Consider the following 27206-nt stretch of genomic DNA (forward strand, 5'->3'; position numbering starts at 1 on the left):
AGGGAATATTACTTGTAAGTGGGGGGTGGAATTTGATTTGCAACAGTGGGGAGGTATGGGGAGGCCAGAAGGGAAAGTCTAACAAAAGAGGGTAGACTTTTGAAGAAATTTATAAAAATATTTTGTATAGAAGATTAGAATTCAGTAGTAGGAGCTCAGAGAGAATTTACGTATTCCCCAGGGTAAAAAGTTGGACTAGGCTAGACAGAAATTATATTTCATAGGAACATGTGTATTTAAATGAAAGTTTTGATACACATCCAATAATTATTTCGGGTCATACCTCAATAATAACTAACAAAAATGCAGGGTAATGAAATATAAATGAGACACTAGAGCTCCCCCACCTATCTTTTAAACAGAAAAGAATTTGAGGAATGGGTAGAAGAAATTACTCAGGAGTTACTCTACAAAAAATTCTGTTAGGGAGTGGGATAAAAAGAAAGTGGAGTTTAAAAATGGATAGAAATAAAAGAAAAAATAAGAGATTGTGAAGACGTAACAGGCATTATGTAGATGTACTGACAAATGTTGAAATATTGCTGAATAAGGGGAATCTTAAAGAATAAGAAGATCAACTGCAGAATGTTAAGCAGAAAATAAGGGATTACCTAGATAATATACACAAGTTAAGAAATACTGATGTTACGCAGCTGTTTTTAACACTAGAACACAAAGACTTTTTAGCACAGCGACTCAGGAGACAAAAAGTTGAAAGGCCTGTTGCCAAGATTCGGGAGCCTATAACATGGAAGTTAACGAGATCCTGTAGAGAGATTAGAAATATTTTAGAAATTCTCTGCAAGTCTTTATAAAGCAGAGAAATATGGAAATCAAGAAAAAATGCTTTTTAGAAATGTTTATGGAAGAATTAAATATGCCAGGGTTAGAAGTAGATGAGGCTGAATTTACTAACAGTTAGGATAGGAGGAGATGAGAAAATAATTGATGTATAACCAATCTACAGGAAAGTCCCCAGGAATAGATGCTATTCCTGTGGAAGTTTGGAAGCTAGGAGGTAAAAACTGATAAAGATCTGGAAGGTTTTGTTTAACAGTATTTTAAGATGAGAAGTACCAACATCCTGGAAGAAAGCGGTGGCAGCAGTAATACCTAAAGACAGTAAAGATCCTTCAGCTCCAGCTTCATAGAGGCCCATTTCAGCACACAACCATGACTGTAAAGTGTTCATGTCTATAATGGCTAAAAGAGTGACAGAAGTAATGCCAGAATTTATAGATATGGATCATTTTGTTTTGTGGAGTGGAGGCAAACATTTGAGAACATTAACAGAACATTGATGCTCCAGAGGAAAGCAGAATGTAAGAAAATACCATTGTTGCTGTTGGGCCTTTATGCAGAGAAAGCATTTGATGTGTTAAGCTGGGACTTTATGTGCAGGACAATGGAATCACTTGCATTTCCTAAAAAGAAATTATAAGGTTGATTAGGAGGATATATGAATGATCATAGGTGAAAATTTAAGTCTGTGGGGTCCTCTCCAATTTCTGCTTGGGCAGAGGAACCAGGCATGGGTGTCCTCTTTCTTGCTTTTGTTATTTGCATTATATTTAGAACCATTTTCAAAGAAAATAAGGAACTCCAAAATTCAAGGATATAATTGGTATGGTAGTCGAGAAAAGCTGACTTTATTTGCAGATCATATTGTTTTGTAACTGACAAAACCAGAAAGAGACATTATAGTGTTATGGAACATTTTGAGACAGTTTCACATCTTTCCTGAATACAAAATTATTGAATATAAAACAAGGCGGCCAACAGTGGTAAATTATGTACCCACATATGAATTGGTTCAGCAATATCCATATTTATGGGGACATGATAAATTGGTGTATTTAGAATATGGTTTAAAAATGATTCTGGTGTGGCAGCTTAAGGATTTGTGGAAAGAAACTAAAAAGATAATAGAAAAACTGAGAAAATGGAAGCTTTGTTATATGGATAATAGATAGTAAGATACAAGCAGTTCAAATGTTTAATCCCATTAGTCTTATGCACAGGTCAGGCATATTTCTTTCAACCAGACAAGAAGTTGTAGATAGCAATTAATAAAGAGCTGAAGGACTTTATCTGGGAGGGAAAGATAGGAAGAGTTAAGTGGGTTAAGCTGATTCATCCAGTAGAACATGATGAATTTGGATTACCTGATTTGATGGGGATATTTTAGAGCTACACAGTTAAGGCTCCTACAACATAGTACAAGCAGAAAAATATAATTCAAAGTGGAAATGGATGATGATGAAACAGGCAGAAGCTCAAGAAACGAGGAGAGACTAGGATTTTAGATGCAGGCCTTTATGGAGAATAACAATAATCATATAGAATATTAGATCTATGAAGTAGAAGAAAGTATCCTAAGAACTAAGCCAATACAGGTATGGAGAAAGGAGATTTTTTCAATGGGCACAACTGCAATTAGGGATATTGACAGTAGACAAGAGGGGGGCTGGAATTTATTGGAGTAAACTGGTGAAGGAACCAAGGTTCTGGAAACAAATAGAGAGGGAAAGATGATAGAATGGAAAGATAACTAAAACTAAAAAAAAAACAATAAAATGCACCCAAGCGAGGGCATGTGAGGTAAAATTCCACCTTTATTACAACCATAATACTATGTTTTATGGTTGTAATAAAGGTAGATTTTTTTTATTACAACCATAATACTGCGATTTATGGTTGTAATAAAGGTGGAATTTTAACTCGGATGCCCTCATTTGGATGCATTTTATTCTTTTAGTTTACTTACACGTACTAGACTTCATTTTTTGTTGATTTTATAGAATGGGAAGATGCCAAGAATTTATTTGGACTGCAGGTTAGATATTGTCTTCCCAATCAAGGACTGATATCAGAGTATAGGCAAAGAGAAAGAAATAGGGGAGATCCTAAATGAAAGACCAGCACAGGTAGAGTTTTTAGTAGAATCTTGAAAAGAAGCTGCCATTGAAAAGGGAATAATTAGTAGAGCATAAAAAATATTACTTGATAACTGGAAGAATCAGAGGATTTTAGAAAGGATTATGAAGAGAGATTGAAACAGTTCACAAAGATACAATGGTGGGATATATGTACATCTCCCAAATATGCAACAAAATGTAGAAGATATAGGGTTTTTGCTTGGAAATGTTTATATAGATATTTTATACCCCAAGAAGACTCCGGAGAATTTTTCCTAAGATCGACAGCAAATGTTGGAGGTGTGATGGGGAGGAAAGAGGTAATTGAGAACATATTTTCTGGGCTGTGCGGTGAGTTGGTGGGCTTTAAGGATTCCTTGTGGGATGCACTGTTGGAGATGCTAGGTGGGCAGATTGGCTTGACGAAGAAGATGATTTTTCTGAGCTGTGATAGAGGATCAGAATTGCCTAGGCATGATAAGGCCTTGCCGAGTCAAATTATGCTGGTTACCAAAAAGCAGTTACTAGAAAATCTAGAAAATATAAATCAAAATCTAAACCAGCTATACTAGATCTAGTCAATACAGTACCAGAGATAAAACAACTGGAATTGCGATCTTTAGAAAAAGAGTAAGAGCAAACTACATAGGAAAACATGAGAATTGTGGAAACAGTGCATACAGGGGAGGAGTGAAGTTTAAAAGAAGGCAGGACTTAAATGAGCTATATAATGCTTGACCGAAAATAATTGGGTAGATTAGAAATTATGCATAATGTTTGCAACTGGGAGTGTGTCAGTATGGCTTGTGATGTAAAATGCAATTTGGATTGTGTTGATGTGGTTTGTTTTCATTTATATAAATGTATGCTTGCCTATGTTGTAAATGATGGTTTAATAAAGATGGTTCTTGTTTAAAGAAAATGGCAGAAATTGAATAATTTATGTAATGTTCCTTAGGTTATACAATACATAGTAATATGTGTAAAGTGTACTGTTTGTAAATGTGAACTTGTTAATACAGCTTGATTACTTTTATATAAATGTAAATTTTTCCCATGTCTCAAGTGATAATTAAATATAGGTGTTTAGAAAAAAAAACCCTCTGTTATATAACAGGGGGTCAGCCCTTAACAGCATTAAATCCTGTGCTGACCTTGGTTTCAAGTCAAGCATTACTCGTTTTACAGTGAGTTGAATGTTGTCATCAGAAACCCCATGCTGGCTTACACCTTGGCTTCAGGTCAGATGTCTAGCAGAGTTTCTCTCTTTTTTTTGGTGTCAACATCCTTAGTGGCATCAACCCACATATGAAACATCTAGATCACAAGGATCAACATTGGCTTTTTTTTTTTTTCTTACCTAAACTCCTTCCATCCTGCAAGTCTTCCAGGCCTTAAAGAAATTATCAGGTTTGGAGTTGACCAAACAGCACTGAGGCCCTCACATTCCAGTTTGGGATGAGCTTTGAGCTCTTTGATAGCCATTGCCTTGAATCTAGGCAAGGACATAGGTTACATCTTGCCCTCACACTTCTCATGTTATCAGTTTACACTCTTCTCTTTGGAGTTGACCCATCTCAACCATAGTGTGTTTCTAGATTGTGTCTCTCTACTCTTTTACAGACATCCCAAGGCAAAGAACCAATAGTTTTCCAGTTATTCTACAATCAAATAATTTTACCCAAGAGTTGTGCTACAGACATTAGTTACCTACAAAACGTATATACAACTTGGTAGTTTTGGTGTCAAAAAAAAAAAAAAGATATCAACTCTAATGTAAAGGAATAAGGGAATGAAGCTCCAGCTATGACAGATGACTAGAGTTTCACTTAGCAATTGAAGTACTGAACAAGCTTAGTAACTAGAATGACTTCAGGACCACAGGATATGACTTTTGCATTCCATGCTGGTGGCAATAGGTATTATGGGCATGCACACATGATGGAGGAAGGGAATAGAATGCCATAGTACTGATGCATGATGGCTACTGAAGAGAGAGAGAGTGGTTGGCAGGCAGTTTAGGGCAAATAGCATTTTGAAAAAGGGAGAAGTGTTGCAAGTGCTGTGCCATAGAAGGATAAAGCCCTACTATGGCCAAGTTGACCTGGCGTTGATTAGTGGCTCAGGTGCTTGAGGTGCTGGCAGTCCAGGATGGGATGCATTTACTGGGGAAATGAGTGAGGTGTGCACTTGGGGCACACTGTTATGGTTCAGTTTCCTTAGTGGGGACTGGGGAAACCAGCCTTGCTTGAGGGTGGGTGGGGCATCCTCCTAATGGCAGCCCCCATGCAAATGTAAAGGCCTTTTCAGAGCTAACACCCATTGCATATCCCAATCTAATAATGTTGTGGAATGTGTGAATGGGAAGGAAAAACAGGTGAAAAATGTTCTCCAGCAGCAATGTGATACTGCCTAATGGTTCTTGATGTCAGCAAGTTCTGACATGGGTCTGGTTTAGTTTAGGTGGTGTGGAGCTGGGCAAAGAGGTAAGCCCAGTAAGACCCAATGATTAAGGAGAAAAGCTGGGAACAGCTGGTAGTCAGCTCCAGTTTGTTGTAAAGGAGAAAAATTTGTGGAACTTGTATTGGAACAGAAGATATGTCTTTAAAATCTTGCTAGTTCAGTCATAGTCTGCACTTGATTAGCATGAGGTTAGTGTCCGCTCACGTGGGATTATCCCACCTTCCTTTCTGACCTGTCAGTAGGTAGAGTGGAGTTGTTTTCCAGCATGTTGCATCAAGAAAAGATAATAAATTTGCAGTGACTTTTTCTGTCTGATGAAGGCCAACAGTCAAGGTATGAATTAAGTTATAATACCAGTTCAGGTCAGACCTACCACCACTTTAAATGTCGCATCCACAGGTGGACCCATACCTCTCAACCTCTTAGAACAAGAAATCTGTTTAAAGCCTTAAATAAAAGTGGGACAAAGGCCCAAAAATAGGGGCAATTTTTAAATATTGTTACAAACTTAGATAGAATAACAGGTTTTACATTACCATGACGTTTCTGAATGGTATGAAGTCTGAAACTCAAATATCTACTATTATTTTTTAACTTCAGTCTTTAATGATTTGCTACCAGTTTGCCAGAAAACCACAATTTTATGAAAAATGGACCAAAAATATGAGGCAAAAATCTCAACGTTCCGTGAAAATCTGTACAGTTGAGACGTATGGACCGTGGACCTGATTGCAGCTAGCTTATGATAGCCTTAAGCTTTTACTGTCTGTCATGGTATCATGTAATATTAGATCTCTCACTTACCTTACTGTTTTGACTTGACGTCGAGATTTGTGATTATGATACCAACCTGTATTACATCCTCTTCCTGTTCAGATTGCTGGTGGATTCCAGTTATGACCTATGTTACCTTTCAGACAAAACTGTCTACAGACACTGTATCCCTTTGTAGCAAGCCTTGGTTATCACCATTTCTGGAACAGCTCCATATGTATCATCATGTATTATTAAACCATGCCATAATCTAGTGAACCTTTCCTTTAAAAATGGTGATACTTCTCTTGTAAATAGCTCTGTGTTTAGGGACTTCTCAAAAGCAAACATTTGTTTGTTACTTTGTGACTCAAATTATTCTCCTCTAGTCCTCCTCTAAAAGATCCTGTTACTAAAGCTGCTACCTATGCCTCTGACATCTACTGTTACTTAAACAGTTGTATTGATAAGGCAGTCCCTATCTGCATGAAATATAATGCAAAGTTGAAAAGCCCTGTGTTGGAATACCTGTATAAATTATATAACAAGAGAAAGAAACTGCTTAATGCTTACCAGATATCTCATTCTACCTACCTTAAGTGCACACTTAAGCAAACTAACAAAGAGCTTAAGTGAACCATTAGGAAGCTCAAAGCTGAGTATGAACTTATAATAGCTACTAAAACCAAAAGTAACTGCAAATCTTTCTTTAACTATGTTAGAAAGTTGAGAACCAATACCCAACAATGTTCAGAGCTAGTCCACAATAATTCTACATTGTGACCCAAAGGAAGTAATTAATGTCCTAGTTAACAAATTTAGTGCAACTTTTACTCCACCCACAGTTGTAGGTGTCCCACAGGTTACACAATCCCACCCACCCCCTTTAATTGCTATGGAACAGGTTTTCTTGGAACTTTCAAAAACTAAGAATACTTAATCTGCGGGCCCTAATTTTTTGCCTGATTTTTTGTGCCAAATACAGCTTTTCTGAACCCCTACTTAAACTATTTAATATAAGCCCCGCCACTGGTTACATTCCTGAACCCTGGAAAACAGTTATTGTAATAACATTAAGTAAGGGTAGCCCAACCATGGACGCTTGTTACTATAGACCCAGGTGTGGAGCACTTTACCTTAGACTTCATTAATCTGGACTTTGAAAATCTGTCAACCCTGAACCCTCATCATTTTGGCTTTATTAAAGGAAGGTCCTGCTTGTTAAACCTCATTAATTTCTTTGAGAAAGTAACTGAAGCAGTGGATAGTGGTGATACAGTGCATGCAGCATATCTAGGCCTGGCCAAGGCCTTTGATAATTTTCCCCACGCAAGCATTATTGAGAGACTTGTTAATATGAAAATTAATCATTGTATTGTGCAGTGGATAGCTAACTGGTTGTTTGACAGGACCCATATGGTTAGAGTAGCAAGTGCCACTTCTGAAAGCCAAAAAGTTACAGGTGGTGTACCCTTTTGTGCCCTTTACTTTTTGGCATCTGTTTCTCAGGCCTTCAAGCCAGCAATTCTGGTCTATTTTTAACTAAGTTTGCAGATGACAGCAAATCAGGTGGCTATATTCTGTCGTCAGCAATTGCTATAGCACAGCTTAGACCATGTTAGTTATTGGTGCAAGGGCAATGGTCTCATATTAAATGAGTAATATATGTAACATCATTTATTTTAGTAACCAAAACAGTTTCTTACCATGTAAGAGATGCACCCCTCCAGTCAGACATCATTGTAAGGGATCTGGGTACTTCTATTGATAATTTCTTATCATTTGACCATTATGTCTCTACAGTAGTTTAGCAAGCCTTTTATCTGGTTCATCTTATTTCCAAAGGCATCTCCACTAAATCCAAAGAAGTCTCCTGTACTCCTATCTTATCTGACCCATTGTTGAATATAACATACCTTTTGGCATGTATTTAAACATATCACACAACCTGAGAGACCACAGAGATTCATAACTAAAAATATCAGTGGCCACAAAAGTCTTGGTTAACAGGAGAGACTGGCAGCCCTTTCTCTATACTCATTCTCTTACAGACTCATCTGTGGAAATCTTTGTCTAGGCTTTTGTGCCATGAAAGATCCAACCATATTTGAGCTCCTGTTTCTTTGTAGAAGTAATGGTACATCAAATACTCATTTAAAGGAACTAAACCTTCATCCACAGGTAAGTAAGACACATAGGTGTGATAGGATAGATTCATATCTCACTGTATCCCTCAACTCTGGAACAAACTTCCACTACATGTCAAGCAGGGTAGCAGCTTGCCGCCTTCAGTGGAAATGCAGATAATCCTATAGCCAGCCTCAAATTCTTTCCTGGTCTGTCTTGCCTAAATAGTTTCAGAGGATTGCATTACCTTGTGCTGATTCCACTTTTTCAGCATATTCAATTCTTTCATCTGTACTATATGGAAGAGTATATTACTTGATGGACAATTTAGTGTACACCTAATGCTCAGAGGGCTTATGAAGTTCCATCAAATGAAGTAGGAAGTTATTGTGGCCCTCAGTATTTAAAGAAAAAAATTAAGAATCATGCTCTTCTGGTCCATACTGGAGTCTGCTACATCTGTATTAGAGGCATGAGTAGCATCTCAATCCCTAAATCTTCCCTTCATTTGTGAGGATGGTGGCCTTACTGAAACTTAATGAAAGGTTTGTTAGATTTATTTTTTTATACAGAGGTAGGACAACAGAAGTAGTTCAGTCACCATGAACTAGAAGTGGGATCACACTGAATTTAAGCGAACTGTCCCATAATATTCTGGAAATGTATAGAATCTTTCATATCAGTACTGTAGTAATTCAGGAGGACGTTTCAAGTGAGTGCATCCAGTGGAACGGCTTCCCCAAGTAGTTCACTGAATTAAACGTAGGAAACTGCACACACTCATAAGTTAATGTTCATAGCAGGAGGCAATGTATGACATTCCTTACAAAAACGAGCTCTCCTTTAAGTTTGTTTTCAAGCTGTAGTGTTCTATAAAAATGTTTACTGATGACCAAGTAGCAGCAGCATGCCTGTAATATGCATGCATGTTTCTAAGGCATTAAGTACTAAAGTTCATAGATTTGTTTAGGCTAACAACCACTGGGGCCTTTTCAAGACTAGCCATGCACTCCAAATTTTTGACAAGTTCTGGTACCCTTGATCAGTGTAGTTAGGGGCTTGGGAGATGAACCATTTACAGGTTGTCTGTGTACATTAGAGACATAATCAAAGAAAACTCTCCACATTGTCTAAATGAGCCCAAATGTAAAAGTATAATCCACAGAAGAACAAGCACAGGGCTCAGCTGTCAAAACTTTAATAAAAATTGCAGAAATAAAACAACAGCAAAGCTTTTGAGTAAAACCAAACTACTCTTCAATTAGCACTGAAGAAAAGTTTGGTTTTACTTGAAAGCTTTAGTGCTGTTTTATTTCTGCAACTTTTATTGAAGTTTTGACAGTGGATCCCTGTGTTTGTTCTTCTGTACATTACAGACATAAGTGCCAAACCATGGATGGATTTCTTGTTCCCTATCCAATTGTCCAAGTTGCACTTGAATGGGATTAGGTAGGAACTCTGCTACACATAGATGGAGGGGGCTGTTCCAGAGAAGGAATAGTCTCTGCGATACATACCTCTCTCTCCAGCAGGTCCTTTTAATATCTCTGGCAAGGTTTAAGTGTTTATCATGGGTAATTGTGCTGTTTGTTTTGTGGATATGCAGGACGTTCGTCAGAGTGGACTTCGACTACGCCTTTTATATCAGACATACATCTCCTTTCAAAAACTGGTAGGAGACAAAATACAGAGATAGTTCTTTATGGGGGTCTTAAGCCACGCATTCTTATCAAATGAACTTTAACATCACCTGTTATGCTGCTGTCTTGTCACTGACTTATAACATTGCTGAAAGACTTTACATGCCATAATGTTTTAAATACACTTGTCACTGATTTTTTTTCTCATGTTTTATTATACAGTGCAAAAGGTGTGCTAATTATATGATTAACTTTACAGGTACTAATCCTAACACCAAAAAAATCAGTTTATTTTGAGCATTATCAGAAGAAGCCAGTGCGTTTGTTATACACTGGTGCTCACATTTTTATTTTCTATTTCAGTTGGGTCGAAAGCTTCGGACATGAAGGTTTGGGCCTTTTGTTGGATACGCTTGAAAAGCTGCTTGAAAAGAGACAGTAAGGACATCTCAAAACTTTGACTTTGGGATTTAATATAATTATGACTTTAATAATAGTTAACATGATTTTTTTTATTTTTCATTTTTCTCATCTTTTTTAGCCAGGAGAAGTTTGATAAGAGAAATCAACACAAAGCAATACAGTGTTTGAAAGCCTTTATGAACAACAAGGTATTGTCTGTTTACTCTTTCAAATGTGAGCCTAGAATCTACTGTATTATGTTCTGCAGTAGTATATAAAATAGTGAGTGAGCTAGAATTCTTGCTCAATGTTATTCATAGATGTGATTGCTTATTTGCCTTTACATTGCATATTTTTTAGACTAGTGAAAAGCATGGCCAGTATTCAGACAATTTAGTAAAATGGTTAAGGTGTTTGCCTCCCAGACACAAGGTACAGAGTTTGAGTCTCATCTTTGGGAGGGAAATTGGCTAGCCTTTATATGCCCTACAGGGGCAGCTAGCCTAGCAACTTCTTCTCCTTTCGGCTTTTCCCTGTTAGGGGTTGCCACAGCAGATCACCGTCCGCTTATGACTGGCAGTGGAGTTTTACGGTGTCAAGTTGCTAGCCCGGCACCCAACCTTCCACAGAAGGCACACGCACTCACTCACACCTAGGGCCAATTTAGTGTGTCCAGTCCACCTACAGCATGTCTTTGAGATGTGAGAGGAAACCGGAGCACCCGGAGGAAACCCACGGGACCACAGGGAGGACATGCAGACTCCACAGAGAAGGCATCCCAGCCGAGGATTGAACCGGAGAACCACTTGCTGTGAGGCAGCAACACTAACCGCTGCACCACCGTGGCCACCCTGGCAGCTAGTCTAGCAACTATGAACCTAAAATTAAGTGAAGGACATTTTATTACCATGGCAGTTTTTTTTTTTTTTTTTAGTTCTGTCCATTCTGCAGTGTGATACTGTTAACATATACACACTGCTACAAAATTAATTTTAAGTATTCTTTCATGCATGTTAAGTTTTGCATGATTTATTAGTAGTTCCTTTTCTTGGTAGTGGCTGGACAGAATAAAGACTTGTATACTTTGGCTTAATAAGTGGTTGTGGGGTAGAGTAAGATGACAGAATTTGTCTAAAAATATCCTTGTAAAACTAAACATATTTTTTCAACATGTTTCGTAACTGTTTTTCAGTAATTTGGGTGTGCATTTGCATGTGTTAACATTTCTTACCTTGTGTCACATAAAACTTTAACAGGGTTACAACTGGTCAGAGATGCTATCTGATTTGTCTACATCTCAAAAACAGATGCAAAACAAAATTCCATAATGTACCATTTATCGTGATCACAGAACTTGTGTGTAGGCAGATTCAGAAATATCCAGCCTTTTACAGGGAGTGTCACTGTAAATATAAATAACGTTTGTGTATTATTGACATCATCAAGTGGCTTTCCAAGATTGCTGCACACTGATTAACAGCTTAACTTCAGCTCTCCCATTGTGAAAAAAAAGCTGAAAAACAAGGGCCACTTACTCTGTCCCATATAGTAAATTCAGTTACTGGCAGTAAGTACACTGCCTGGATGCCAGCAAAGAAGAAGGCACAAATAAGTAACTGGACTGGTATTCCACAGCAAGAACTGTAAATTGAAAGGGCATACTGTGTGTGTGCTCCAAATTTAATCAATGAGAAGGCATCCAAGACCTGTATTAATAAAGATGCAAATCTACCAGCAGAAAGAGTTGTTCCTAACAAAACTGCAGCAAAAGGGCAAATATAAGTTTGAGACAGTAGAGTATTTGTGGAAAATGATTATTCACAGTACACCAGGCAGAATAGAAACAATTTTATTCCAGCAACCAGGGAATGTCTAGAGGTAGGTGTGAGATTCAGTCTGCTGTATCCAGCTGTTTTCAGAATATTTTTCCCTGGAGGATCAAATTAATTGATGTTCATCGTGTTTCACTGCTGCAGTCATTACACTTAGGTTATCCTGCCATCAGGCGGTCCTGCAGTCGGCCAGAGTTCCAAAGTCTTGGTCCGGCGTCAGTTGCTGTCGCTTCTTCCCTGACGTCAGTGCGCCAGGGGTATATAAGATGCAGCCGACGCCATTTTCTTCAGTTTTTCTTGCCGCGCGGTGCCCGAAGCAAAAGCAGTTCACAAGTGCCGGTCGGCTGACTCCTGAGATTTCAAATAAGATTTCAAATCCAGTCTTCAATAAAGCGAAGTACCCCGTTGGGGACACTTTTTCTTGCTTCAGACCAATGTCAGTAAAAGTTAATAACTGTATTTCTTGTGGGAAGCAAATATCTCATAAGGATTTTCATTCTTACTGTATTCTATGCCTAGGCCCAGATCACAACGTCACTAGCTGTCAGTTTTGTGCTAGATTTAACAAACGCACTATTAAATATCGGTTTGATTTTGCACGCCATTATTTTGGCCGAAGGTTTAATTATACCATGCCGTCAGAGCAACCAACGACCGGAATTCACAAAAAACGCAAAGATGAGGATAAGGACAGACATCCGAGGCCCAAAACTGACGACGAAGCCTCTTCTAGGCCAGTCGCCAGTTCTCAGTGAGGTGCTTTCACAGCCCCCGACACCCGCTACCTCAGAGCCACAGGCCCTGACCGACTCCCACGTGGAGTTGCCTAGGCCTCTGGATTCTCAAGGTGTTGGGCCTCTGGAGATTAACCTTTCAGATGGGTCCGGAGCCGCTGAGCAGGCTTCAGCTTCTGAGAGTGTTTTCGGACCTTCACAGCTTACCATTGCATCTACAGTCAAGTCTAAAGCAACATTAAAGACAAAGAAGCAAGTGCAGCATTCACCTGGACAGGCCTCCATGCCTAAAAAGCAGATGCTCAAAATGGCCGAAGACTTAATTACTCTGATCAGGGGTACCCATCCCCCTCCTGATAAAAGGCCTAGGCAGGATACAGACTATGATTCCTCTGACCAGATTTCTATATATTCTGACTCCTCTTCAGACCAGGGATATTCCATACTCCCCCTAGGAGGACTGTGATGCTGAAGAATCTATCCCTTCAGCCTCTCCTCCTGAGGATTATTCTTTTGGGGAAACTTTACACACCATGAGGGAGCATTTCCACTGGGAGGGCCAGGATTACTCAGAGTCCAAGAAAAGGCTCAGAGATTTTCTTTTATTGCCTCAGCACAGGCCCCTTGCTATTCCGCCATTGTTGGATATTCTGGACGATATGTTCTCTGAATCCAGTTTAAATCCAGATTCATTACCCCCTGCTCCAGTCAAGCCAGACAGGTACTACAGAGTCCCTGACTCACACAAATTTCTTTATAGAAACCCTGTTGCTGACCCTGAAACTATTTCCCAGGGTCCCAAAGGGTTAAAGGCCTCCACAGCTAAAAGTCCAGTCCCCTCAGACAGGGATTCCAGAGCATTAGACAGATGGGGGAAGACCGTTTACACCTCAGCAACATTAGCAGTGAGAGCTGTAAACTGCCAGTTCCACATGCTTAAATATCAACAATATTTACTGTCTCAGTTAAAACAAAAAATGAGTATTTTTTAAGGAAATGCAGGATTTATTACATGCAGCTGAACAAGTAGGTAAACATACTTTGCAATGTGGTTTTGATTCATTAGAAGCTTCTTGTAGAGCAGCAGTTACAGGATCTGTGATTCGAAGGCATGCTTGGTTAAAGGAACAAACCTTACCAGATCATGTTAAGGCAAAATTAATAGATGCTCCTTTACAGCAAGATATTTTATTTGGTGTTAAAGCAGAGGAGGTATTAAAGAAAATGGAGGATAAGGCAAAATCTATGCAAACAGTAAAGGATTTCTTACAGGTACAGCCACCAAGATTTAGCAGAAATTGGCCTACTAAAAATCGGTCCTTTCCAGTGTCAGACAGGCCACAGAGAGGCAGATACAGACGCCCCAGAGGCAGATCTCAGCCCCAAGGAACTTACAGACCATGACAGTGGGGTGCTTCAACTCCAAAAGGAGGTGAGGACTAGTCACATCCTTGCAGGAAACAATCTCAATGACTTTCCCCTTCCAATGCCAAACTCTACCCTGTTGGCAGCTCCATTAGGGGGGAAACTAGCACTTTTTTCACAAAACTGGCAAACAATCACCCAGGACAAATGGGTGCTGAATATTGTGTCTCAAGGTTACAGGTTCCACTTTCACACTTTACCAAGACTAAAAGGAATGCCAGACCTGCCACAAAATCAATGGGCAGAGGCACAAAAACAAATTACAGCCCTCATGGACATGAGAGCTATTCAAAAAGTACCACAGCAGGAACAAGGACAAGGTTTTTACTCGAGACTCTCTCTGGTCCCCAGAAAGGACAAAGCCTGGAGACCCATTCTAGACCTTTCCACTCTAAATACTTATCTGGATGTTTCAAAATTCAAAATGTTGACACTACAGCTCCTTCCCATGTTGGGCAAGAAAGCTTGGCTTTGTTACGTTGGACCTCAAAGAGGCATACCTGCATGTCCCTATCAGACAAAATTGCAGAAGATTCCTCAGATTCAAAGCTGGTTCAATGTACTACCAGTTCTCTGCACTGCCCTTTGGCTTATCTACTGCGTCCAGGGTCTTCACAAAGTGCCTGGCACCAGTAATTGCATTTTGCAGACAAAAGAATTCAAATTTATCCATACCTGGGCGACTGCCTGATTCAAGCAGAGAGCAAGGACAATCTTCTAAAGCATCTGGCGTTTGTAAAAAAGTTATTAAGGTGCCTAGGGTACACAGTAAACGAAAAGAAGTCAAAACTAGTGCCCTCACAAGAGATAATATTCCTGGGTGCCAGCTTAAATACAATGGCCCAGATGGCTTATCTCGTGCCAGACAAACAAGGACAACTGACTCAGTATTTTCAATTGATGACAGCAAAGTTCCAACTCCCTGCAAGAAAAATTCTGCAGGCCTTGGGATTCATGGCATCCTGCATACTTCTAATTCCATATGCCAGACTGCATATGAGGAATTTACAATGGTACCTAAAAAGTGTTTGGAATCAACACTCACACAGCTTGGAAACGGTAATACCATTAATTCCCTGTCAGCAACAGGAGTTTCGATGGTGGGCACAGGCATGTCACCTCAACAAGGGTCAGCCTTTCATACTACTCACAGCCAGGCAGACTTTAACAACAGATGCTTCGGATTACGCCTGGGGAGCACACATGGCAGGAAAATGTATTCAGGGCAAATGGACCACAGACCAAATGCATCTACACATCAATCAAAAAGAGATGTTGGCTGTACAAAATGCCCTAACAGCTTTCAAGAACGTTCTGCATCCAGGACGATTACTATTAAAGACAGACAACACCACAGTAATGTGGTACATAAGCAAGGGGGCACTCATTCTTACCCCCTATGCAAACAAGCCATGACTTTGTGGAACACAACTCTAACTTATCAAGTTCATCTGCAAGCACAATTCCTGCCAGGAAAGAAAAATACTCTGGCAGACGACCTAAGCAGAAACATCATGGATCCTCATGAGTGGAAATTAAATCCACAAGTTTTCAGCATGATAATGCAAAAATGGGGGTGCCCGGATATAGATCTCTTTGCCTCCCCACTGAACTGCCAACTACAAAAATTCTGTATGAGGACTTATCACACACAAGCATGGAAAGTGGATGCTCTTTCGTTCAGCTGAAAAAGCCTACACGTTTATGCCTTCCCTCCTCTACCTCTCCTTTCGAAGGTTCTCCTAAAAGCCAGACAAGAAAAACCACAGATGATTCTGATTGCTCCAGACTGGCCACGCCAACATTGGTACCCAGTCTTAAAGAACTTAGCTCGAGGCCCACCTTGGATTTTGCCTCAAATTCCACACCTACTGACTCAACAAAACAGTCCGATCCTACACAGTCAGCTCAAAACCTTATCCCTGGCTGCATGGCAGATTCATTAGCCAAACAGGCGACACCTCTCTCAAAAGCTGTTTTGGATGTCATTTTGGAGGCCAGAAGGCCTAGCACCAGGAAATCTTATTCAGAAAAGTGGAAGAGATTCTGTGCCTGGAACCAGACTCAAAGCCCTTGACCCTCTTGTCCCTAACATACCTCAGATACTACAATACTTAACTGAGATGCTGGACAAAGGACCATCCTTCTCACCCATTAAGATCCATGCTTCTGCCATCTCTGCTCATTACAACACAGATCCTCCTATTTTCTCTCATCCATTGCTAAAGCAGTACCTCAGAGAGGCAAAAAACATAAGACTGCCCCGGAGAGCACCAACACCTACTTGGGACCTCAATTTTGTCTTGGAAAAGCTCACTTTACCTCCTTTGAGCCAGCCAATGCAGCAGAAATAAAATATATATCATGGAAAACTGCCCTGCTACTGGCAGTAACCTCGGCACGAAGAGTCTCAGAACTATAGGCACTAATGGCAGTGGGATGGATCCCTTCATCATTTTTCACCAAGACAGGGTTTCCTTAAGAACAAACCCTTCATTTATGCCTAAGGTGGTATCCAGTGTGGCTCTCAACCAAATTATTCACTTGCCAACTTTTTATCCAAACCCCCAGAATAAAGGGGAGAGAATTCTACATTCCTTGGACGTACACAGACAATTACGCTTCTACTTGGACAAAACAAAAGCTTTCAGGAAAACTGAGCAATTGTTTGTATCCTATGCTGCAAAATCACAGGGAAAGGCTATTTCAAAGCAGACCATTTCAACGTGGATAGGACACTGGATCCGGTTCTGCTGCACACAGCATGGGAAGCCTGTACCATCTAACATTAGACCACATTCCACCAGGTCAACTGCAACTTCTACTGCCTATCTTAGAGGAGTACCTACCAAGGACATTTTGGAAGCTGCAACTTGGAGTTCAGTGCACACCTTCACCAAGCATTACCACTTGCCTTTTTACTCCAGATCCAGAGCTGGCTTTGCCACTGCAGTGCTTCATAGCCACACCAAATCCTCTCTAGAGCTAGCCACCCTGACTCAGCTTTGGGATTCTTCCCAAGTGTAATGACTGCAGCAATGAAACATGATGAACATAGTACAGTTTTGTACCTACCATAAATGTAGATGTTCGAGTGTCTTCACTGCTGCAGTCCTGGTTACCCACCCGCCTTCCCCTCTTTCTTAGCTGGGTCTTATCTATATCTTTCTACACTATACTTTTTATGGGGTGTATTTGCTGGCTACTAAAGGTTATGTTTTTACCTTCTGTATGTTTTGTAAGCATTATCTATTGCCTATCCTTTTGGGGGCACCTGACATCTGGGGCAAGAAAAACTGAAGAAAATGGTGTCGGCTGCATCTTATTTACCCCTGGCGCACTGACGTCAGGGAAGAAGCGACAGCAACGCACGCCGGACCAAGACTTTGAAACTCTGGCCGACTGCTGGACCGCCTGAGGGCAGGATAACCCAAGTGTAATGACTGCCGCATTGAAGACACTTGAACATCTACATTTATGGTAGGTACAAAACTGTACTTTTTATTCAGAACAGGCTAAGGAGGAAATACAAAAGTTTGTCCAGCAAAATGTGATCCATCAAGCAGAACTGCTCTCATTGTTCTGTTAGTAAGGCACGCAGAGAGATTTTGCCAATGAAATTTTCCACTGTTCCAAAGTTAAATGCTTGAAAGACGGAGAATAACACATGAGCTGACTAGAAGAATCGAGAATACTTTGGAACTGAACCTGAAGCTGGAGTTGGGAGATGAACAGAAAGATGACCAGCAACATGGAAATTAATGAGTAAATGCAAGACTACAAAGCATCAATTGAATTTGTGAAATATGGCTGTTTAAGAAAAAGTGAAGCGAGTGGACTTTTTTTTTTTACTTAAACTTGTGGGGAACTGAAAGGCATTTGACTCCATTCTTGTCATTGATGTTTGGTAGGACATGCTGAGGGGAGGGAGAGTGAAAAGGAAGGAAAAAGGTAGTAAAACAGTTTAACCGTGTTTCTATGAAACTCTTCACAATATAAAGTGCATGTTTTATAGTAAACCATTGGGTATGTGATATATACTAAAGTAAAGAGATGCTTATGTTGTCTTCCTTTTTTGTATTAAAAAATGTAGGCATTACAGTGTAAAAATAGAAAAAAAAGTATGTTTAAGTTAATAGGCTGTAATCTTGGGCTGTTGAGGTGGGGGATGGGGTGCAAAAGTACACAGATAGTAATATGTAGAGTTGATATGTTTTTTTCTTTATTTGCATGAGTGAATGTCTGGAGCAAGACCCATGACTTAATCTAATAAGTTTTAATACTAACTTCATTATTTTTTCTCTCTTCTGCTATATTTGGTCACTACCCACTTCTATGCTTACTATTTTCGTCCAAATGTCTCTTTTATAGATGTTTTCATTTTTGTACTACAGCGGACATGTAAATTACATTATTGTATATATTTCTAGTGTATTTTGTTTCAGTCTTTTGTAATTTTTCATTACTTATTTTTTATTGTAGTTTTACCTCAATCTTTGTAATGTTTTATTGTTTATTGTACTGTGGAGCCTTCTCCTGGGCCTCCACTGAAAAGGGCACTAGTTCAGTTGGACTATCCCAGTAAACAAATGTCAAATAAAGTAGAAACAAAAATAACAGAAAAAGGGTGAGATGGTTATGATGCAACAACAGTTTAGAATGGCTGATAATGACTTAAGTATTGCAGAATATGGGGAATCTCACAGAAAAAGAAGAGGTATTTATTGAAGAGTGCTAAAGTGAAAACAAAGTAGCACCCGGATAATATGCATGAGTTTAGAAAGATTGATGTTAAGTGCAAAAAGGTTTGGGGCAACAGAAAGCAGAAGGGGTTGTTGCCAAACATAGGGAGCCTATAATAAAAAAAAAAAATTAAAGATCCTGTAGCAGTATTAGGAATATTTCTTAAATGTTATGAAAACTTGTATAAAGCAGTAAAGTGGGGAAATCAGGAAATGGCACAAATGGAAATATTTAAGGAAGGCATAATATTACAATATTAGAGCTAGATGAGGATCGACAATTAACAGTTAAGACAGGAGAAGATGAGAATATAGATGGTGATGTCTAACCAATCTGCAGTAAAGTCCCCAGGAATAGATGGTATTCTGGTGGAAGTTTAGAACCTAGGAAGGAAGAAGGTGGTAAAGATATTAAAGGTTTTGCTCAACAGTATTTAATAGGAGGGGAACCACCAACATCCTGGAAAAAAGCTGTGATTGCTGTAATACCTAAAGATAGTAAAGACCCTGTAGAATCAGCTTCATATAAAGTGTTTGTCTATACTAGCTAAAAGAATGGCGAAGGTGTCAACAAAATTGATTGATATGGATTAGTGTGGTTTTATGAAGATGAGGCAAACAATGGATGACATTAATAGGACAATGATCCAGAGGGAAGCAGAATGTAAGAAAATATTTCTGTTTTTGGTGGAACTTGATGAAGAGAAAGTATTTGACAGAGTAATCTGGGATTTTATGAGTAGGGCATTGAAAGCATTCCCTGATACAATAATAAGGTTAATTAGAATGCTGTATGAATGTTTGGAGGCAAGATTTAAAGTGTGAGGGTTCATAAGTTCATAGATTGTTACTAGGCTTAAGACCTGAGGTGGCCTTTCTGAGCCTAGCCAATTTTTCCTAAAAGAATAATGATGTCTTGTATACAAATAGGACATTAAGTGATGAGCATTTGTAACCTCTCTCTCTCCACAGGGACATGGGTGCCAGGCCCAGTGTAAATTTCCCCATTTCCCCATTCACTGGTCTAGGTTGCATTTAAACTGCTTAATAGCAAACTCAGCTTCACGTGGATGAGAAGGCCTGTTTTGTAGGACGGGCAGTCTCTGAGACGCACATCTGTCTCCCCATCATGTTCTATTAAAGTCACAGACAAAATTCAGGCCCCTAGACTTTGTATTTTTGTTACTGTTTGAATTTTGAATATGCAGGAGATATGTAAGTGGATGCCTTGTAACTCAGGCATAGATCACCCCTCAGCAATCTATAGGAGACTGAACAGAGGGGAAAGGACTTTGATGGTTTGATAAGGGCAGAGTACATTGGAATAATGATGTTTTTTGACCCAGATGCCATGCTCTTAATCACCAGCTGCACAACATAAAAGTATTTCCTCACCACTGTTGCCCCATGGTGGTTGAAGGTAAGGCTACTGTCTGTGTGCCTACCCATATCCCTGACCACTGGGTCAACTGCTATGGGTGTATTATCAACATGGTAGTTAGCTGAAATGGTTGCCTTCCCAAAGGGTACAATTATGCATTTCTTAGCATTGAGTTTAAGACCTTGGCTTTGGCACCATTTGTTAGTCAGAGATAGGTCGCCTTGAAGAATAATGGTGTCTGCAGTGGAGTTGATGACGACACCTAGATTGCAGTCATTTGCAAAGTTAGCCATAAATCTTCAGCATTTGCTTTTCCTTTCAGATAAGCTGTGTTCGACAGAGGAGCCAGGCAGGAGTGTCCTCTTTCCCCTTTACTTGTTTTATATTTCGAGCCATTGGCAAAGAAAATAAGGGACCCAGAAATATAAGGATATAATTGGTGTCTAAATCAAGAAAAGTTGGCTTTATTTCCAGATGATATTTTGTACCTGATAAATGCAGAAAAGGACATCTCAGTGTTGTAGAACATTTAGAGACATTTTCAAGTCTTTTCATTTCAGGAGAGTCCGTTTATCTACCAGCATTTCCATGAATTCCAAAACAACCAACTATATATACTTTCTTCAAAGGAAGAAGTCACTTAAGAGCACCAAGAAAATTGTTTCCTCTTTTGAAGGGTTAGAGCTTTAGTTTGAAGAAATTTTCTTTGAACCAGAAAATGTAGCTGTATTTGGTTTCCTTGTGGTCACTGAAACTGTTGTTGAGTTGCTAGTTTACATAAATTAGAAAGATCTCAGTAAAGGTGTCATATCTTGTTTTAATTTCGAGTTGGTCATTTATTACTGAAAACAACCAGTTCATACCAAATGTTGTGCCAGCATGTTTACCATTTGAATTGCCCAGACACACAATGCTGAATTCTGGAATGTGCAGACTGAATGAATGAAAATCTAGACTTGAGATATACCAAGTCAATGATTGCCATTTCTCAGTAAATTTCATTTTTCTCCAAAGTATGGTGATCTTGGAGTCGCTGGATACAAGTTTGTGGTATGTGGGGGGGGGGTTGTCCTGCCTCCCACCAAATCACTGTGGGTGGAAGATGCAAGGTCCCCCCCTGCAAAAAAGGAGAAATGCAAGGTTAGATATTTGCTCTTCTCCTGTATTTTTTAATATGGAACCTGTTGACATTTCTATTCAGTCTGTACAATTGCCAGTCAGTCCTAACCATGTTTTTAACATGGACTCCTATATTGATCTCACTGGCAGCTTGGCTTGGGCCACTGTTGGCAGCTGTAGCACCACTGGTTTGAACCAGAGGCCATGTGTACTGTGATTCTTTAACCTCCCACTTTTCCCACCAAGGGTATAGAGGATCAGATAGCTGATGAGGCCACCAGAAGGGCTCTAGGTATGTGTCATGTTTCTCCTCCTCCCTAGACACCTCCTCTCTGAGGATGGGAAGAAAACACCTTGCTAGAGTAAGTATAGTGACTTCTCGTTATAATCTCTCTGATTCCCCACCACTGAACCAGTAATCAAGGAGCCTCAGTCCTCACCACTGGCAACATTGGGGGACATGTACTGAGAGGATGACAAGTTACACACACAATATTTCCAGATGCAGCTCTCTGCATCAAGTGCAGTTTCCCTTAAGAGCACACAGAGACTGCAGTCAGTCTGGGGCTTGGTTTTCCCTGTTTCTCCAGATCCCCAATAAGACTCCCCACTGGCACAGCTATAGAGTTGAGATTTCAGCTGAGTGGCCAAGCCAAGACCTACAGCACCCTCGCTGTCCAACCAGTGCTTCGTGTCCCTGCCCAAGTAGCTGACACACACACTTTGAGGTTTGATTTAAACACACACGCGTGCACACACACACACACACACACGTGCATGCGCGCAAGGCTGCCACAGGTTTACTAGCTATGACCCCTTTTACCCAGACTATAAGGTAGTTATCACTGCCACCAGTCAGCACCTTATCAGCTACGTTAAGGTCCTAAACAAAGGGTGTCCAATCTTACTGTGTAATGTTACTATCAATACAAATGATAGTTTGACCAAAAGCAAGGCTATTAGGAGTGGCCCACAGTGTCAGCAAATAAATATGTAAGTACTTTCAGAACTTCAATATCTCTAGACAGGTCAGCCACAATGAAATGTTTAACAATAAATAATAAAAGTGCAAGACAGTACTAAATATATTTTACATCAGAGTTCAAAATCACAGGAAATATTTAAAACAGCATTGCAGGGCACTCTCAAATAAATAAAGAAAAACATCTAAAGTATGATTGACCATATTCCTGACTGAATCTAAGAGAATTGCTGTACCCTAGTTAACTTACTTTAAAGAGCAAGGCCAGATATGTGGTGAATGGATCCTCTGATGTTGTCAGGTCAAAACAGAATACTGAATGCCGTGTCTCTCTCAGAAACTCCTTTAATATCTCAAATATTACTGCTGGGCTTTCTTGCAAAATGACATTTCTTCTCATCTGACTCTATCCCAGCTGGAAACCCACACTGCTGGAGCTAGCAGCATTTAGCATCTACCTGTGAAAGTACAGAGACCTCAAATATTTGGCAGAGAATGGAAGTCATAAAACAATAAAATGCTTCCAAGACAATACAGAAAGCTTCTCAGCACAGACATATTGTGTCTGCTTGCTGCCATAAAGTAATTTAATTTCAGCCATTTTTCTGAAATTTACTAGTCTGAGGTTAACCTCCTGTGTTCCAGTCCACTGTTAAAATGTTACAATGTTTTTTTTAACATATTTGTATACATTTGATTTATTCTTCTTGCATACTATTGTAACTGGAGCTTTTCTCCCTGGGCCTCTGATGAAAGAGAACATGTGTCCAGTCAACAAATGTAAAATAAAATAAATATGTACATTTAAACACTTACAACAGTGTATGTACATTTCTGTTCTCTTCTGGCAGGGCACACTGTGGATACTTCTTTAAGCTCAGTACTTTACAAAATGCCCATTTTTTTAACACGTCTGTACAAACAAGTTGGATATAAACATGACATACAGTTCTAATACATTTGTACACAAGCATCTTATATGAATCATTTTGATATTCACAAATGACGTATCATTATTTACAAAATTCCAGCTAACTGGGATGGCAGTATCTCACTTTGTTACATTTCTATACAAGTCATGTTCATAGGTTCATAGGTGTGTACTAGGCTAATGGCCCTGGAGCCTTTATAAGCCTAGCCCAAAGGATTCCTCTGCATTGTGCCACCCAATGTTATTTCCCAGTGCCTCTGTCAAGCAGGGCCATTGAAATGATCCCTGGAGTGAATTTTCTATTTCCCCTCCACTCGTCAAGATTTCTCTTGAAGAGGGCCAGTGAGGTGCTCTGCTTGGCGTGTAAGGGAAGTCTATTCCAGAGCATGGGCAGTCTCTGGGTTAAGAACCTGTCCATCCAGCAAGTTCTGTTGATTGCGATAAGGAGGTTGAGGTTGAGGTCTCTGGAGCGTGTGGCATGGAGGGATTGGGATTTCTTTAGATGCAGCATATCTTAACAGCACTGCATCTGACATGGCTTTGCAGGTCAAGCAGAGATTGCCTCTAAGTAGGCGATATGATGCAGAGAATAGCTGGAGTTTTTTTAGTCTATCTGCATAGGGCAAATGTTTAAGGCCTAGGATCCTCTTAGCGAGGTATATTTGTGGTCTTTCCAGTTGTTGCATATGTCTAGTGATGTACATACCAAATGGGGCATTGTACTGGATAATAGGTCTGTTGAGGGAAGAGTAGAGAGAGAGAATGACCTCTTTCTTCCTGGATGCAAAACCCTTTGAAATGAGATATGCCACATAGAAGGATTTTTTGACCACAGTGGCAATGTGATTGTCTAAGGATTTTCTGACCACAGTGGCAATGTGATTGTCTAAGGATTTTCTGACCACAGTGGCAATGTGATTGTCTAAGGATTTTCTGACCACAGTGGCAATGTGATTGTGAAAGGAGAGGTTGCTATGCACTTGTGTTCCTAGATCTCTTGTAACACTTTCGGTGTTCAGTGGACTACCATTGATGTGGTAATTCATGGGTACCATGTTCTTCCCAAAGGAAATAATGCATTTTTTTGGCATTGAGCTTAAGGCCATGGTTCTGACACCAGTCATTGGTCTGCGTGAGGCCTTTCTGTAGAATGTCAACATTATTTGGAGAGCTAATAATGGCTCCTAGTTTGCAATCATTTGCAAACTTAGTTAGCCAGAGTCCCTTGGTTTTGGCCTGGACTTCAGAAAAGTAGCTGCCAAACAGGAGAGGACCCAGGACCGATCCCTGTGGGACTCCACTCATGACTGACTGGTCGGTAGGCAGACTTGGAGTCTGCTGCTTTCACAGTGTAGGTCCTGTCAGTGAGCAAGTTTGCAACCCACCTTGTGACATAGGGGTTGATGCCTAGTTTAGTGAGTTTATCTATGATTCCTGAGTGAGGAATTGTATCGAAGGCCTTGGCCAGATAGAGGTAGGCTGTGTGAACTACCTTGCTTTCGTCCCCAGCTCTGGTGACAGACTCGAAGAAATCTACCAGGTTGAGCAGACATGATCTACCCTTCACAAATCCAAACTGCGTCGGGGCTAGAGTTTGGAGATTCCATATGTCCCTATTTATTAGGTCCATGATGATGTGCTCCATAGCCTTACATGCCAGACTCATCAGGCGAATGGGGTAGTAGTTTCCAGGGTCCGTAGTGGTACCCCCCCCCCTTGTGGAGTGGGAGGACTGTAGCAGTACACCATTCAGTGGGGACAAAGCCTGAAGTGAGGCTTTGATTGAACAGGGTACACAGGTGTGGAGCCATTTCATTTTGTACATCATGTAGAACACAGCCAGGGAGATTGTCAGGTCCCATGGAAGCTGTATTCCTAGCCTTAGACAGTGTGATTTTAACCTGTGCAGCTATAATATTAGGTACTAGGTATTCCTCTGGTATTGTGATTGGCCCTTTAGGGGGTGAGATGGAGGTAACGTTGGCACTGAATCTGTCGGCCAGTATATTGGCAGTGTCTGTTGGCTCAGTATAGGAGTTACCATTGTGTAGTAGCTCAGAGCAGATCTGCGCATTGACATGTAGATTTTTGACATAACTATAGAAGGCCTTGTGGTTGTCTTTAGTATCTGCTGCAATTTTGTTTTTGTATCTAGCTTTAGAGGATTTGATGAGGGATCTCAGCTTTTTGTTGAGGCTAACAAGGGAGTTTTTCCAGTCTTGGGACTTCGCCTTATTCTGCAACAGTTTCTTCCTTCTGTTGTAGGGTTTCTTTATGGCAGGGGACCACCAGATTGGCTTCCTTTTTTGGAGGAGAGCGTCTTGGTTCTATTGGGTATGGCTCATTCCATGCGTTTGTGTAAGTGTTCGTACAGTGCATTGGAGTATGATTCAGCAGTCCTGTACTTATTTTCTATTTGCATGGGCATCGTGAAGTTAGCCACCTCAGTTTTTAGAAGCCCAAAGTTAGCTCTGGAAAAGTTTTTCACGGTGGTTACCTTTGCAGGGATGTGGGTGGGATGTGGACATCCATGGTGACTAGCTTCTGGTCAGATCTAACGAGGGAGGAGTTGACAATTGGTGTAGAGCAACGGTCATCCATATTAGTAATAACCAGATCGAGGATGTTACTAACCCTAGTGGGGATAAGAATGAGCTGGTCCAGGGCATTGCAATTAATGTATTCCAGAAAACGTTGAGTAAGTGTGTTGGTACTTGAGCAGTTTTCCCAGTTAATGGAGGGGTAGTTAGTCACCCAGTATGAGGGTGTTGGATTGGACCTTAATATTTTTCAAGGTGCTTGGGAATCTGGAGTGGGAGTCTTGGGACATGGTGGGGGATCTATAGCAGACGACAACCTGGATTGTAGTCTTACCCAGTGTTAGTTGTACCTGAAGTACTTCTGATGCGTTATGTTGATCTACTAGCCTGGAAGTGTGCATATCCTTTATGAATATGGAGGCACCACTGCCTTTAGGGCTTCGGTCCACATTTTGGGGCTGAAAGGTGTAGAATGAATTATAGCCTGGTAGCGCAGGGGTGCTTTCTGGTTGCTTGAACTAGGTCTTGGTTACTGCACAAATGTCGATGTTCTCCATTTTAAGGAGTGCTTCGAACAAGTGCATCTTGAGATTTAGACTTCTAGCAGTGAGTAGCATAACCCACAGATTACATTTGCTTGTAGCTGATACGGTGGTAGTTTGGTCTTCTGAACATTGCCTAAAAAAGGCACTGTGGGGTGGCAATAGCCTTGGCCAGTATCCGGAAACCCGGGGTGACATATGCAGGCCATCTCTGGCAAAGCATCAAGGTCTGTCATACATGTCATCCCAGGCAGACAGATACTGGATCCCCTTAGAATGACACCAGAAACTTAGCCAATTATTGAAGTCAATCATTTTTTGTTTGTATTGTGGTATCATTCTGGGTGATAAGATGCTACTCAGGCTAGGTTCATACTTGCCTGGGCTACATGATCTGAGAGCTCCTCCATGTCTCTCTTCATGCAGTCCAGGGAGGTTCGGCTCAGGTCATTCACACCAAGATGGACAATGACCGAGTCATATTTGTACCTGTTGTGGAGTGACCTGAGTGCATGCGTTATGTGGCATATCTTGGCACCCGACAGGCAGCTGATGGTTAATTTCTCCTTATTCATCCTAGTGACTGGGATATCAGTGTGCCTTACTATTGAGTCACCTATGACTGGTGTATTGGGTAAGCTGTTTTGCCTTATGGGTTTTGGTTGTTGTGGCACA

The 27206-nt window shown here is 40.4% G+C and overlaps 1 protein-coding gene across 3 annotated transcripts in view; it reads left to right on the plus strand.

Moving 5' to 3' along the window:
• DIAPH3 (diaphanous related formin 3) overlaps positions 1 to 27206 on the plus strand; it is a 4946160-nt gene that overhangs the window by 1636649 nt on the left and 3282305 nt on the right. For all 3 annotated transcript variants that reach the window (XM_044072887.1, XM_044072888.1, XM_044072889.1), the window contains 2 exons: positions 10265 to 10339; positions 10443 to 10512. In XM_044072887.1, the coding sequence (XP_043928822.1) occupies positions 10265 to 10339; positions 10443 to 10512 (145 nt within the window). The remainder of the gene's footprint in view (positions 1 to 10264; positions 10340 to 10442; positions 10513 to 27206) is intronic.

Source organism: Protopterus annectens, chromosome 5.part1 (genome assembly GCF_019279795.1).
Source record: "Protopterus annectens isolate FY-2018-M chromosome 5.part1, PAN1.0, whole genome shotgun sequence".
Lineage (NCBI taxonomy): Eukaryota > Metazoa > Chordata > Ceratodontiformes > Protopteridae > Protopterus > Protopterus annectens.